The sequence below is a fragment of the Trachurus japonicus genome, chromosome 7 (genome assembly GCF_045865225.1).
Source record: "Trachurus japonicus isolate A0001 chromosome 7, Traja_1.0".
In the NCBI taxonomy this organism is placed as follows: Eukaryota; Metazoa; Chordata; class Actinopteri; order Carangiformes; family Carangidae; genus Trachurus; species Trachurus japonicus.
Genome location: NC_140913.1, coordinates 7,853,959 through 7,868,611, shown reverse-complemented (window position 1 = coordinate 7,868,611; position 14,653 = coordinate 7,853,959). Strand labels below are relative to the sequence as shown.

The following is a 14,653-nucleotide window of genomic DNA, read 5'->3' as shown; positions in this document are numbered from 1 at the left end:
ATTTTCAAAATTGTCGGACTTAGTCCGGATCGATCGATGTATGAAGCCAGTTATGAATATCAGTCCACAAAACATCAGAAAACTAATGATCAGGGGTGTCAACATCCTCACAGGAACACAAATTGATTAGTTTCAGGTTTCACGTGTGTCTCAGAGTGATAAAGAGTGAAGATTTAAAGGGGGCGTGGCTGGTGACGTATCGGAAGTGACCCTGACAGCGATATGAAGTAAACCCCCCCTCCCCTTCCTCAACATCCCTACACTCAAACTTCGGTTTCACTTTTGCAGCCATGTCGTTTTGTTTCGTGCTTTCCGAGCTCAACACAAACACGACGCGCCGCCCGGGTTGTTGTCGCCTGTGTCCGGGGATGAAGTAGCCTCCACGCGCCTCTGTCCGCGCGCCGAGGTAAGAGCCGCTTTGAGCCTTTTAACCTGTTAGCGCAGCAGCAGCAGCAGCAGCTAGCCACGAGCTAACGCTAGCTAGCCCCACACGGAGGCAGCCTGTGGTGGTGCGCAGCGGTGGGGAAGCTCACGTAGCCCCGGGCTGCTCACTGGAAACACCCCTCCTGGCTGCTTATTCGACTAAATATCTCACCGATAATCGATTAGACGTGTGTTAATGAAGAGCTACAAGCTAACGAGGCTTGTGTGGGCTCACTGCCGGTCAAACTTGAGCAGCACTTAAGTCACACAACAACAACAGCAGCAGCAGCAGCTTCATAGCTTTCATGTTAAATGTAACGAGCTGTCGGGTGTTTTAACTTGTTATTGTGGTTTCTAAAGGTAAATGATTTAAACCTGTGTCTCTGCTGAAGCAGGAGAGGAGCTGGGTGAAAGGAGGGGGAGGAGGAGGATGGATGGAGTCAGCTGGAGCACCACCAGGGCCCCGGAGTCGTTCAGCCGCAGCAGCAGGACGGCAGCGGACACCCTGTCCCGCCTGGCCAGCTTCATCGCCCGGGCTGACACCAAGCAGCAAACGCGGAGCCAGAGGCAGAGAGACTCCTCCCACCTGCCCGCTGACGTTTGCCCAGAGTGTGGTAAGGTCTTCCCTTCTGCAGAAGATCTGTTGCATCACCAGGAGCTGAAACACTCATTACCCAAACCTCACCGCTGTCCCTCTTGTGGACAGGAGTTCTCCCTGAAGTCGTCCCTGCAGCTGCACCAGTGCGGCCGCGATTTCTCCATGTGCGAGCTCTGCCGTGGGGAGTCCCGGCTGGGCTCGCCCTGCCCGGCGTGTGCGACCCGCACCTTGGAGCCCAGCAGGCCGCAGGACAAGTCCCTTCATCGCCAGCCTCACCTCCCGGACAGCAGCCCGTACGCCTGCGCCCCGTGTGGGAGAGGCTTCAGCCAGAAGCAGGCCCTGCTGCACCACCAACAGGCCGGTTGCAGTGAACCACCGTCTCCGTCTGCTGATGCCAGCAGCCTTCCGGATGATTCTCCTCCGGTTTCTGAGGGAGACTCAGCCCGCTCTGATTGCTCGGAAACCCCAGGGCCCAGCAGCGGCGGCGGCTCCATCATTATGTGCCAATTCTGTCCGAGGACCTTCCGCACGGAGGCCGGACTGCAACGCCACGAGGAGACGAACCACAGTGAGGACTGGCTGATGGCTCCGCAGGGACAGAAAACCAAAGCAGAATGTACTGGTGGCGAAGCGAGGAAAGGAGCGAGCAGCAGTACAAACGAAGAGCCAAATACGAGGCAAAACCCCAAAAAGAAGTTCCTGAGCTGTCGCTCTTGTGACATGGTTTTCCGCAGCACCGCCAAGCTCTATGTTCACAGAAAAGAGAAGCACAGCAGGGAGAAAAACATGGGGAGAGAGCCGAGGCCGGTCATCACCAAGCGCAGGAGACGAGACGCGTATCCGTGTCAGATCTGTGGCAAAGTCTTCTTCCATCATTTGTCCCTTCGGGCGCATTACAGACAGCACACGGCCTCAAGCCTCGCCACAATCAAAAACAAAAGCCAGACTGTAGGGAGCACCGCCAAAGACTGCAAGTCCTCAGAAAATAGACCAAATAAATTAAAAACCAGCCTCGGAGATAAGACTGTGAGGGCCGGTACGGGGAGGTCCAGGGAAGGGGCCGGGGTAGAGCCCAGGGTCAGCCATGCAGGGAGGTGGAAGGAAGTGCCTGAACAGGAGGAGGAGGAGGAAGAAGAAGAAGAGGACAAGGACGAGGACGAGGAGGAAGAGGAGACAGAGTTCCCGTGCCCCTCCTGCGCAGAGGTTTTCTCTCTGCAGTCCCAGCTGAAGGAGCACATCGAGCTCCACCAGTCCTCGGTGAAGAGGCGGCAGTGCAGCGTGTGCACTCACGAGATGGACACGTGCAAGTGGCCCGGCTCCAAGAGGCAGCGGCTGTATCACTGTGTGCCCTGTCATCAGGGCTTCTCAGCACTGGACGCTTTCCTAGAACACTGTCAGGAGCACCTGCGAGTCCGGGTGGAGGAGGACAGCGCCACGGAGGGCTACACACAGCAGGCCCGCAAAGCCTGAGGCCCACTTTGAATGTCATCAGATTGCCTTTTTTTGTCTTTGTTTTTTTCTTATTGTCTTGAAGGGGTCAGGGAGCAGGCAGCAATGAAGTGTCTGGAGTCCTTGTTGATTCGCTAGTTCATCCACTGAGCATTCAGAACACCTTGTTTTCACATCTACACTGTCAGTTTAATTAGTTTAACGACTTAATTTATCCACAGATATATCAAGGGGTAAAGGAAATGGGTTGTTAAAAGACCATACCAGAGTTTTTGCATGTTTTTTTTTGGCCCATTTACCATAAATCGCATTAACTTTACTGCCAACTATTCTACAAAGCAAATTATAGCTCCTTACAGTTTTGCTCTTAAGAGGGGCCAAGGGCCTCCAGGGATGCATAAAGGGGGTCCTGGTGCTCCCAGCAAAAAGGGGATTAATTTATTTTTACTATCATGCCATTCATAATGTCATAAATGACAAGAGTGTGTGCCTATGTGTATGTAATATGACTTCCAGAAGCAAAAATCCTATCTAATCCTTGACATAAAAGTTTGAGACCCACTGTTCCTAAAGGGCCACATAATTGATTTTTTTTTTGTATAGTCTGTAAATCATTTTGGTTGAGATCAATTAGAGACTATTCCAGAAATGTAACAATATCACTGCGTGTTAATGTACCGGTATTTGAAAACTGGTCATTAGTGTGTTTAAGCGCTGATGGGATCGTCCACCCAGAAGCTAATGTGGACGTTACAAAAATGATTGTGAATACACTGTTTGGCGGACGGACTAAAGAATTCTGCAAGCGCTTTTATGCACCATGAATGAACAGTTTTCATAATAAAACATCAATTTAAGCCTTATTGACTAATCATGATGCTTACTGTGGTGCATTACCTCTGTCTAGGTGGTCTGCAGGTTGGTTTTCAGTGTGTATCAAATTATGCTGAAACCTGAAAAGTTGAAGGAGAACATGCAAAAACACCAGTATGCTTTTTTAAATTGAGTCTTGCATATCCCTTCATGTTTAACTGTCACTGACAAGTCAATATTTGATATAGATCGGGGCCCTTGTTTCCTTTTAGAGAGGGATTAAGAACATGTGGGAAACGATGCCATCTGCATAACCACGGTACGTTCCAGCCAAAGCACTGCCAGATCTTATTTGCTATAGTTTATTCTTACATCAGACAACTGGAGTGCTTCAGCTAAGTAACCTCATGTGTAAACTGCTGTATTTTGTTTGTCTTGGAGTTTTGGCAATAATTGGCCACATGTTAGTGGAAACTCTGGTGTGTCACTGGCTGGATTGCCCCTGTTGTCTGCTGGACCTGGGTATTTGCACTGTATTTGTGGCACTGCTTACAGTACTGGATGGAAGTTCAGTGCTTTGGTCAAGACTTCAAAGTATTTGCTAAGTGCATCACCAAGATTTTAAGGAGACATGTAAACATGGACTGACTTTTTTTTTTTTTTCTTCATGCTGTTTGACATGTGGTAGCTGAAACATGGTTGTTATGGATAAATATACCCAATACAATGCCTTTCATCGTGGCCTGTCTTATAGCTGGCTGTAACTCGGGTGATATTACCTAGCTATGCAAATAGATAGACTGATGGTAGCCGCAGCCCTTCCGTGTGTTTCTGATGTGTGGTGAGTGTGCTTTGGTTAATGAACGAGGATTAATGTGAGCTTTTTGTTTTGTTTTGTTCTTTTTGAATGATTTTCAGCTACTGTTTTGAAAGTGCAACTGTGAAAATATAGAACTTATAGAGTGAATAGGTTTTGAATCTTCCACTTTTTCAAGGTCTTTTGTAAATGAGTTTATGGCTCTTTATAGATAACATTATTAAAACTTCACAGTTCTCAAGGGATGTTTGTTGTGTTTTTTCAACAGATTTTATGGAGTTCTTGATGCTGATAAACTGGGCAGTCAGTAACTTCCTGTGGAAAGTGAACACAGAAAATGTATACACTTTTTTTTACATTACTTTGATTGCCCAATAATGACTGATCGTGATACTTGACAACAACATGAAGCCTTTTGTGTAGAGATATTTCCATATTCAAAAGACAGATGAAATCAGCAGGAAGTGGGTGTGATGCAAATTTCATTTTCAGACGCTGCTAGAAGCTCTCATCAAATCTATTTTGCTCTGGATTTAAGAGGAAGTCTTTTAAAAAATATGAAAATATGTATGGTTATTGGTTTATGATGGTCAGGTAAGAAAAAGAATAACTCTTCAAGCTCATCAGGTGGGTTATTCCATTCAGATTTATATTTATTTTATTCCCCCCTTCCTTTTACGTGCACTTTTTATGCTTAGATGTCAGAAATATGTCAACAAGAAATCAAAACAAGTTTATTTTTTGCATCGACACAAATCCTGCCGGTCCCTACATCCTCCTGGCCTCGCGGTGGCGCTGTGCAGGTTTGACCACAGACGTCAAGGAGGAAGTCCGCCGGTCTACTTCCGGTCTCCCGGTACACGCTTTCCTTCCGCGGGTTTGTGAAACGAAAATCGGACGTCTGCCTGTCGGTAATTGGAAATAAAGACACAATGAGCAAAGCGCATCCACCCGAGTTGAAGAAGTAAGTTGTTTTGATAAAACGTGCTCTTTAACCAGAACATACTCTGTATTTTAAGTGAAACACGCGCAGTGGGCCGCCTGCTTTGTTTGCATTGGAAACAAGCTAACGCTAGCTAGCCGCTCTGGTTGCCCTGTGTGTGTGTGTGGAGGCGCTCTCAGCTTAAGTTAATGTTATTTTTTTCTCTTTCAGGTTCATGGACAAGAAGCTTTCATGTGAGTCTGACCGGAGGCTGATAAACAAACCATCTCATTTAAAGGAAGCCAGAGCTTGTTCTCGTTGGTTTGAAAGGGTTTCTAATGTGATGAAGACTCATTGTGTAAAACATTATCCTTGTTTGCTGTGTTGTCTAAATCAACTGGCTTTGAAACTGCCTCCTAACATTTAACATAATGAATCAGCCCTTTAACTAACAGCTGTGTTCATTAATCTAATCTGTTTGGCCTTCATTAGTGAGAAAATAATGAAGAATCCCTGTTGTGATTCACCACAGACCAAGGAGATGTTTATTACAGACGTTCAGATTTATCCATCCATCAGCCCAGCACCCAGAGAGATTCAGTTTACAGTCACACTGATTCAGTAAATCCTCACATTTAGGAATAATGAACCAGGGAGTGTTAAAAAAAAGAAGAAAGGATGAACTATTAATGGACTTATTGGTGCAGCTCCAACAGTATAATAACGTTAATTCATACTAACAAAAGACACAATTGAGTCCTTTGAAAGCAGGCTGGATTGTAACTGCAGTGACTGAGCCTAACATGGAAGTTATGTCTTTCTCTGACCTCCAGTAAAGTTGAATGGAGGCCGACACGTGCAGGGCATCCTGCGAGGGTTCGACCCATTCATGAACCTGGTGGTGGACGACTGTCTGGAGATGGGCCCGGGAGGACAACAGAACACCATCGGCATGGTGGTCAGTATCTGTCAAACTGTGTAAAATGTCTAAATGTCAGCACTACTTCATCTGTCTCCCATGAGCAAATATCAGTGAATAGAAACAGATAACAGCTTGTTGTCAGATTTGTATTTTCTTTGTGAGTCTGTGTCTGTACTCGTCAAGATAGTCCTGTTGTGTTACACTATTGCACGACTGCTGGTGTAGTCCCAACAACTTCAGCACTGCGAGGTGTCTGCTTTCTAGCCAATCCTGTCACTTTCACTCTCATTCTTATCAATAATTGAAGCTCTTTAAATGAATCTTTCTGAACCGCTACCTTCAGTATATGGATGTAGCTCTAGAAAATTACAAAGCACAGTGTGTCAGATATATTTAGGTAAAATATAAACATTGGACTAAACTCTATTGGTTTCGGCAGAGAGCCAAAAAGGAGTTGGATCAGGGCCAGAAACTTGTGGCTTACTGATGTGTGTTTGGAAAACAATGAAGCTCTATACTCAGAGGAATAAAACTCTAGATATCAGGCTCCTTGGGGACATTTGTGTTAGCACCAGCCTGGCTGTGTTAATCATGTGGGACTTATCCTTTTTTCACAGCTTCAGTAGTTTGAGTTCTACTAGTGAACCTTTTTGTTTGCCTTTTTCACAGCAGACATTTAACACTGCTGTGGGAAATGCTGTGAGCTACGTTTGAATCATTATACTAGTATGATATTGGCATTGCAGGGTTTTAAACACTGATAAAACGGCACAGATTGAACAGTTCTGTTGTGACTTGCATGAGAGTTTGTCAGTGTTATGCAGAAGAAGTTTGTGTGAATGTCTGAACTCTGCTCTGCTTCCTCACAGGTCATCAGGGGAAACAGCATCATCATGTTGGAAGCCTTGGAGAGAGTATGAGAGATGGAGCGGAGGATCGACCCACACCTTTTTTTTTTTTTTTACATTTTGTTACCCCTTTTTAGTTTTTAGTTTTTTTTTGAAAGGCAATGTCAGTTTGTGTCTTTGAATTACAAGATTTCTATTTTCCATTGATGAGGGTGTTTGTTCCTTTTGATTGTTGATTTTGTGAATAAATCAGTCTTTCCTTGTATTTTGTCTGTGGATTCAGTTCATCACAACTAAACACAACACAACTCTGCCCACACCAGAACATCTTTCCCAGAATGAGGGTATAAATTAGCTCCATAAAATGCTTATTTATAAAAGAAAAATAGATATTTATATAATAGGATATTGACTGAAGGTGTGCAGTAACATGCAGCTTACTATTGCCATGGATTTGTTTTTAAGAAGGAGAATGATGACAATCATGCCTAGAAATTTCAGGGTCTTCACATAGCACATTATACTCAAAGGAAAGTGCATCAACCTGTGACTTTATATACCATGCTATCTATATTTCAGTTTAATGCTCATACATGGTGCGGAGAGGGAGACCGTATGAGTTCAACTGAAGACAATGAAGCTGTTTGGTACTTCTATTACTCTAGGACAAATAATTTATATATTTGAATGAATTTGTTTTGTTACATGATAAATGCCTAATTCTAAAGAAAGTATGTATGTCAGCGTGAATATTTTCCTTGAAAAGTTGATATCCATTAAAAGATGCCTTTCTGAATTTTAGTATCAAAAACTATCTCTTACATATCCTTATAGGCTTTTCTCTTGAGCTGTGGTGACAGCAGGTTGGTGGACATCTCCTTTGACTGTTTTCTGAGCAATCAATAAAAATAAACATAGAGTTGATTTCAGGTAAAACAACTCAAGAGAAACCAAACCTTGCCAGGTTGGCTGGTGGGTTCAGGTGAGCGGGGCTTGGGGCAGAGGTACCAACTTTGATATGACATCACAAAGTTACAGAAGTCTTGACGGCTTACAGAGTAAAAGCACAGTATTGATGTGGAACTTAGACATCCTTTACAAAATAAAAGGATGAAATAAATATAAATTGTATATAAAAAAGAGGCTATCATTAAAATACTTAACTTTAAGTGGTGAAAAATATTAAAAACACAGAATTATTTAAAACTTAACATCATAACTTTAGACTGCGTTAGAGGCTCCGTGGTCATCTTTGATCAATAGAGGGCGCTGTCTCGAAAACGCACTTCCTGCGCAGGTGGGCTTTTATTTTGAAAGGTGATTGTCGTCATCGCAGACACGTTTCTCTTACGTCGCGTGTCGTAGCCGTCTGACGGTATGTGGAAAGTAGCAATGTCGGAGGAGGTTGGGAAGGCGCTACAGTCTGTGGTGGAGCGGGTGAACCAGGCGGCGGCACGGCGGCCCAAGGTAACTGCAGCCCGGGGAGGCTCCGCTCAGGAGCCCCGCTGCCCTCCGCGCCGCTGTCCGGCTCCTGACAGAGTGGTGCTGCGGCAGCACGACTCGTTATGTAAGGCTGCCAAACACCTCAACCTTTGGAAGGGAGACAGTCGGTGGTAGTGTGGCAGCACTTTCATAACACACCACCATGCACTGCTCTGTCAGTGGCAGGCAGCGGGAACGGTACACGCGTGGGAGCCGGTGGATGGATGGATGGATGGATGGATGTCTCCCAGCGGGTGTGCATGTGCTGGGAACTACTTTATCAAGCACCATGTTGATGATTAACGTCTGGCATGTTTATTAGGCTTCATGTACTCGACTCGACTCGAGCAGCCTCTCCTCACTCCACTGTGTGTGTGTGTGCGTGTGTGTGTATGTGTAAGACGTCCATCAGTGGAGATGTCAGTGTTTACACAAAGCCTCAAGGTTGAGATCTAGGTCAGAGCACGTGCATCATCTTTTCCCAGCATCATCCAGATGTGGTCCCAGTGGTTGTTTGCTAAATCATAGGCAGAGATCAGAGCATGGTGCTCTGGAGCTTCATCACTGTTTTGTAGGATCCAGATGAGGCTGACTCACTGTTGTGCAAGAGCCAAAGGGGGCCTGAGCTCTCTCTCACACACACACACACACACACACACACACACACACTGAGCTCCTTGGCTGATGCACACACTGATACAGATGTGAGAGATGAGCCTGCTCTTGTCCTTTCCTCAGACGCTGCCAGCTGTGCCGCCCCGTCTCGTCGCTGTCAGCAAGACAAAACCCCCAGAGATGGTGGTGGAGGCCTACAGACAAGGGCAGCGCAACTTTGGAGAAAATTACGTGAGCATGAACGCAACACAAACACAAAAAAGCTCTCAGAGGAGTGAGGATGTGTGAGGAAAATAAATGACCTGGTCTTTTATCTCCAAACAGGTCAATGAACTTGTGGATAAAGCTTCAGACCCTCTGGTGAGTGTGTGTAGAAGTTTAGAAGTTTGTTTTTTTATATCTCCCAACGCTGCTCTTTCATATATTTTTACACACACACTCTCTCTCTTTCCCTCCATCCAGATTTTAGAATCATGTCCAGAGATCAAGTGGCACTTCATCGGCCACCTACAGAAGAATAACGTCAACAAACTTCTGGGTAAGTGCCGCGGCCAGAGGCGTTGCAACAGGGCAGGCAGCCCAGGAAATTGCCTATAGGGTCCTGAGCTGGAAGGGGCCCCCGGGGCCCCTAGGGGCGGCTGACATTGGTCCATATCGGTGACAACCTGATGTTGTCACTGGCTGTGTACATCGAATGTTGTGCATAGTCAACCCAGTATAAAAATGTAACCACCTAGCGACAGCAGAAAACATTGCCGTTTCTAATTATTCAGGTTGGATCTGAAAAAACAACAAGCAAGCGAATGATTATGTACATTCGCTGAGCAATTATTATGAAAATAAAATATATATTTCTCGCTAGAAATGTAATCACAGGACATTTTTATGCAGAAACTACCTCAAAATATAGATTTTTCCATTCAAAATTATAGAAATATTTGCTATGTTTTTTGTTCTCACGACCGGAAACTTGAGTCACGTGACTTGGACGCAAAACAATACGAAAAAAAATAGTCAGGAAAAATTTAACCGTTATACGATTTAAGAGCCGTTATTGTAAACCCTCTATGTTTTTGCACTTTGGACCAACGTAGCCAAGGTACGTTTTATATGAGACTGGGTTGGCCTAGTATGCAGAATTGAATCATCAATAGTTTGGGATTTTTGGATTCATTAACAGCTAATGTTTGTGGTCCCGGTTGGGGCTGGGGGCCCTCCAAGTTACCTCTTGCCCGGGGCCTCCAGAGTGTCTAGAAACGCCCCTGTAAGCGGCTCTCAGCTCTGAGACTGGAGCTCGGTGTCGGTGTGAGACCTCACACATTGAGTCTGTCTTCTTCTTGGTCTGTCTCGCTCCCAGGCGTGCCCAACCTGTTCCTGGTGGAGACGGTTGACTCGGTGAAACTGGCCGACAAGGTCAACAGCTCGTGGCAGCGTCTGAGGGGAGCCAGCACGCAGAGGCTAAAGATCATGGTGCAGATCAACACCAGCGGAGAACAGAGTCAGTGTTTGGTCTCATTTCTCCCTTCTCATTTTAGCACGCACGCACGCACACACATAAGTAAACTGATCACGATCGGTGTGTGTGTGTCTCATGTTTGCCACAGGTAAACACGGCCTGGCCCCCGAGGAGACGGTGGACACGGTGAAACACATCCTGTCCCAGTGCTCTGCCCTGCACTTCTTAGGACTCATGACCATCGGGCGCTACGGCTACAACCTCACCCTGGGGCCCAACCCTGACTTTCAGGTACGAAACACCCCTTTATCATTTCTGGCAAAACACTCACACATCTGCTCAGGGAAGATCATGAGCTAAAACTAGGAGCCTCAAAGCCTGATGTAAACACAAAAAAACTCAAAGCTTCTGGGCTTCAAAATGGGGGGGGGGGGGTGGCTTTAAAGGGATATTTCAACATTTTGGCAAATTAGCCCATTGCCATAATCCCTATAGTTTTAGGAGTAGGTTTGTTACCTTTAATTGTCGGTGTAAGCTATTTTTAGAACAGCGGAGCTGCTCAGAGCTATGCTACGGAGGCTAATGGGATTTCTTGGTTTACCTCATCAAATACACAATACAACAACTCCACAACGCTCTGGTGGACAAGTTGTGACCTTCACATTCACCACGCTATGAGATAATAACGGAACGTTACGAGACAGAGTTGTTTTAGAGGTAAATTCATGCAAAACCGCTGATGAGTGTGCCCGTCAGGGGCAGTTTTTTGGCAAGCAGTCTCTGCATTTGCCTCGAAAACAACTCTGTCTTGTAGCGTTCCGTTATTATCTCATAGCGTGGTGAAACCAAGAAATCCCATTAGCCTCCGTAGCGTAGCTCTGAGCAGCTCGCGGCTCTGCTCCGCCGTTCTAGAAATAGCTTGCAACCTACTGCTAAAACTATAGGAATTATGACAATGGGCCAATTTGCCAAAATGTTGAACTATCCCTTTAAAGACGGGGGCCAATGCACTGCAACACCTCACAGATTTTTAAATAAAGCAAATCTCATGATATATTTACTTTGCCTGGACACATTTTTTTTCCCAGCCCTGTGTTGTTGTTATGAAATCAACCCTTTTCTCTGAAGGGTTGGACTAAATATAATCTGCAGGAGAGCTGGTGATTCAGCAATATCAAATATCGCAACATTTTATTTTTTGATAACGGGAAATACAATTATTTATTTCTCTTTTAGAGTTTTGCGCAGTTTGGAAAAATAAAAAAAGCAAATCGCTGTTTTGTGATACACCACTTGGAGCTGAGACATCAAACACAATAATAGGATGTAAAAACCTCTACAGTATCAGTATGGTCAGGTGTTCCCTCCTGTAGATGCTGCTGAGTCGCAGGCAGGAGGTGTGTGACGGTCTGAAGGTGCCTCTGGAGGAGGTGGAGCTCAGCATGGGGATGTCCACAGACTTCGAACATGCGGTGAGTATCGCTCCTCGTCGTTCATAAACCACTTGCAATGCACACACAAACATTGAGGCAAATATCAGCAGGTGTAAATTTAAAGTCCATCCAAATGAATGGGTTTCTCCCCCCTCTTATTTGTGGCCTCACAAATCTCGCATAAAACATCAAAAAGGTACATGATTCAAAAACTAACATACAAGCGTTTCAAACAGGTGGGAACTATTTCCAAATAGTTGTTGAGGGGCTTTTTCCATCCTCGGATGAATCTACATTTTGTTTTCAGAAGGGCAGAGTGTGTGAATGTGTGCGTGCATGTGTATGCAGGTCAAACTGGGTCAAAATACACTGCATTGTGTGTTTGTGTTCCAGGTGACTCACTGATGTATTTTTCATAGTTTTTGGTGGCAATGGAGTTCTTTGGTATATAGATATAGCTAGAACTTGTCATCAATAATCTAACTTAATGGATCTTAACATGAATTTATATACTACTTACTTGAGCCTTCTAGCTGAACAGTTTGAATATTAGAGCTGAAATCAATACCTTGATGTTGATACCTGATCATAATGTTACTGTTTTCATCAAATCAACCCAAAATTAATCCAAAAAAAGGAAAAAAAACTTTATCAGTACATATCTTGGACATAACTGCTGCATATTGGACTAGGTCTTTAGATATTGGTAGCTTGATGTCAACACCAATTCTGTTTTCAAACAATTTGATCAAATCTGTTAAAAAATGAATTTGCTATTGATTAACAAGGTGTTTTCAATCATTAATGATACAGATTTTGTAGATTTTGCATTGCGTTCTTTGTTATTTCATTTCACAATTCACAACCATGTCTTCAGGTGCTTCCACAGAGTCTCATGCTCTGTATAGCACAACTCACATGCTGCTTAATGAAGCTGCAGGTTGAAGACGGTTAATATTTGATGTTATCTACAGTATCTCCATGCTTACATGTGTGTTTTCCCATCTGTCATAGATCGAGGTGGGAGCCACCAGCGTGCGAGTGGGCAGCATCATATTCGGAAACAGGGAGTATCCCAACAGTGCAGCAAACACTCCAAACCCCAGCCCGGCCCCCAGCCCAGAGAAAACAGCCAAGGTGGTGTCTGAGGAGGCCGCCAAGAAGATGCATCACCTCACTGTGTCTGAACACTAAGAAGAAAAAGAAGAAGCATCTCCTCCTCTGAAAAACCTTTAAGAAAATGAAACGAACAGATCAGTGAAGCAGAGTTAGGATTGCAAAGATTCTTGCATCATTTTAAAGTTGTACTTGCCTACTTCTCTTCACTCTTTTTGTGTGCCCTTCTTGCTCTTTTAAGCACTAAAATGTGGCGTTCGCTACTGAAATAATTAAACCATTTTTTAAAAAAGGTAATGTGTTACTAACCTGTAGTGCTCTGACTTCCTCTTTGTGGAAATCTCTCCTACAGCATTCACTGGATATACCGCAAAACATACAACCACTGAAAACACGACAACATGTGGAAAATGATTTCTCCTGAGTTAAGAGATAGTGAAGATTTGTTGTGCTGATGTGATATTTTCTATCTTTCCAACCCGACATGTTGCCGAAATGTGCTCAACTGTGTACAGTGTCCCGGGGGTCAGGAGCTCCAGACTACGATGTACTGTTTTTGTTGTACAGATGAAACAAAGACTTGATTTAATAAATCATTTATCCCTTTATAATGACACATAGTATTGTGCGTTTGATATTGTTTCGTACAGTGTGCCAAACGTGTCAAAACTTTACTATCAATATTAACAGAGTAAAACCTGGAGAAAATGTTCTTCTTCTTTTTTTTTTGTTCCTGTGTAACAGTGTTGTGTTGGTGTCATGGTGCATTGTTGGAGATGGGAGAGTCGTCCTATGCAAAGTGATGATCTTGTTTCAAACGTGTGTTTTCAACTAGATTCTTTTTACACTGCAGCTGTGGCGGTGTCGCAGTGTTCCTTCAAAGATGTCACAAGGTCAGTATGTTCTTGTCTCCATGGAAAAGTGCGATCAGTGATCAATGTCAGTGGTTTAAAAAAAAAAAAACAGCTCAATCAACTTGTGGTTTGACGTGGTTGCTGTCTGACCAAGGCATCCGGGCGTTTGTTCAGTTTGGAATCTGGCTCTGAGCGAAGCCTAAGCAATAAATTTTACTGTGGAAAATATCTGCAATTTACTGTGTGTTTCTTCTGGTTAAAGGTTAAAGGTCCCATAGTGTGTAAAGTGACACTACCGCATCTTCTTCGATGACAAGCCAGGCCTAGATTCTGTGTTAATGCTGTAAAAGTATCAAAGTCTTCAGTCCACAGAGAAATGCACACAGCTTGTGTTCAAACACTAAAATGAAAATGAGAACATCTGTAACTTTGTGATGTCACAACAAAACACAGCCATCTGGGAGAGGAGATTTACTACACTGAAACTACATAGGGATTCTTCTAAGTTCTTAAAACTATAAATATCGTATTATGGATAAACATAGATCAATTGTTGGACCTTTAAGGCAAAGATAAAAATATCAGAGACACAGTGTTTGGCCAAAGTTTCTTTATTAAGCTCATGGAGGTGACATCTGGACAGTAGGAACTGGAACACTTTAATGAGAGTGTTTCTTTAACCATTTAAAAAAAAATGTTCCAAACGTTTTGTATCAAGAACTGGACTATCTTTAAACATTTACAAGAAAAAAACAAAAAAACACATTGCCCGGGATTGATAACTGCTCGCACCATTTTTGGTCGATATCGAGACCACACGTCTCCACCCTGGCTGTTTCTGTGGGCGTGTCTGTTCCCGTCAATAAAGTCTGTCCGCCTGTGTTGTTAACCACTTTAAAAAAGAA

General features: G+C 44.1%; 3 protein-coding genes across 5 annotated transcripts; all 3 read left to right on the top strand.

The window, feature by feature from the left end:
• The first annotated feature begins 216 nt into the window (after positions 1-216).
• On the top strand, positions 217-4,345 carry LOC146984139 (uncharacterized). 3 transcript variants are annotated; one of them, XM_085781031.1, is made up of 2 exons: positions 217-406; positions 819-4,345. In XM_085781031.1, exon 2 carries the CDS (start codon positions 854-856, stop codon positions 2,489-2,491), a length of 1,638 nt encoding a protein of 545 aa, XP_085637157.1. In that variant the 5' UTR covers positions 217-406; positions 819-853; the 3' UTR covers positions 2,492-4,345. The 3 variants fall into 3 exon arrangements, with proteins under 3 accessions (XP_085637157.1, XP_085637158.1, XP_085637156.1); XM_085781032.1 differs by having other exon boundaries at positions 230-406; positions 816-4,345; XM_085781030.1 differs by having other exon boundaries at positions 230-406; positions 784-4,345.
• Positions 4,346-4,914: 569 nt separating this feature from the next.
• On the top strand, positions 4,915-7,057 carry snrpg (small nuclear ribonucleoprotein polypeptide G). The gene is made up of 4 exons (XM_085783078.1): positions 4,915-5,064; positions 5,254-5,276; positions 5,856-5,980; positions 6,814-7,057. Exons 1-4 carry the CDS (start codon positions 5,033-5,035, stop codon positions 6,862-6,864), a joined length of 231 nt encoding a protein of 76 aa, XP_085639204.1. The 5' UTR covers positions 4,915-5,032; the 3' UTR covers positions 6,865-7,057.
• Positions 7,058-8,141: 1,084 nt separating this feature from the next.
• Positions 8,142-13,510, top strand: plpbp (pyridoxal phosphate binding protein). Its single transcript, XM_085781029.1, has 8 exons — positions 8,142-8,259; positions 9,013-9,120; positions 9,214-9,249; positions 9,352-9,427; positions 10,247-10,387; positions 10,494-10,636; positions 11,719-11,817; positions 12,793-13,510. Exons 1-8 carry the CDS (start codon positions 8,170-8,172, stop codon positions 12,970-12,972), a joined length of 873 nt encoding a protein of 290 aa, XP_085637155.1. The 5' UTR covers positions 8,142-8,169; the 3' UTR covers positions 12,973-13,510.
• Positions 13,511-14,653: the final 1,143 nt, after the last annotated feature.

Bases quoted from the DNA above. Each gene is read 5' to 3' on its own strand.
- LOC146984139 (XM_085781031.1), top strand. From the start codon at position 854: ATGGATGGAGTCAGCTGGAGCACCACCAGGGCCCCGGAGTCGTTCAGC.
- snrpg (XM_085783078.1), top strand. From the start codon at position 5,033: ATGAGCAAAGCGCATCCACCCGAGTTGAAGAA. The intron at 5,277-5,855 runs GTGAGTCTGACC...TCTGACCTCCAG, and splicing joins CATGGACAAGAAGCTTTCAT to TAAAGTTGAATGGAGGCCGA. The intron at 5,981-6,813 runs GTCAGTATCTGT...GCTTCCTCACAG, and splicing joins AGAACACCATCGGCATGGTG to GTCATCAGGGGAAACAGCAT.
- plpbp (XM_085781029.1), top strand. From the start codon at position 8,170: ATGTGGAAAGTAGCAATGTCGGAGGAGGTTGGGAAGGCGCTACAGTCT. The intron at 9,121-9,213 runs GTGAGCATGAAC...ATCTCCAAACAG, and splicing joins GCAACTTTGGAGAAAATTAC to GTCAATGAACTTGTGGATAA. The intron at 9,250-9,351 runs GTGAGTGTGTGT...CCCTCCATCCAG, and splicing joins ATAAAGCTTCAGACCCTCTG to ATTTTAGAATCATGTCCAGA.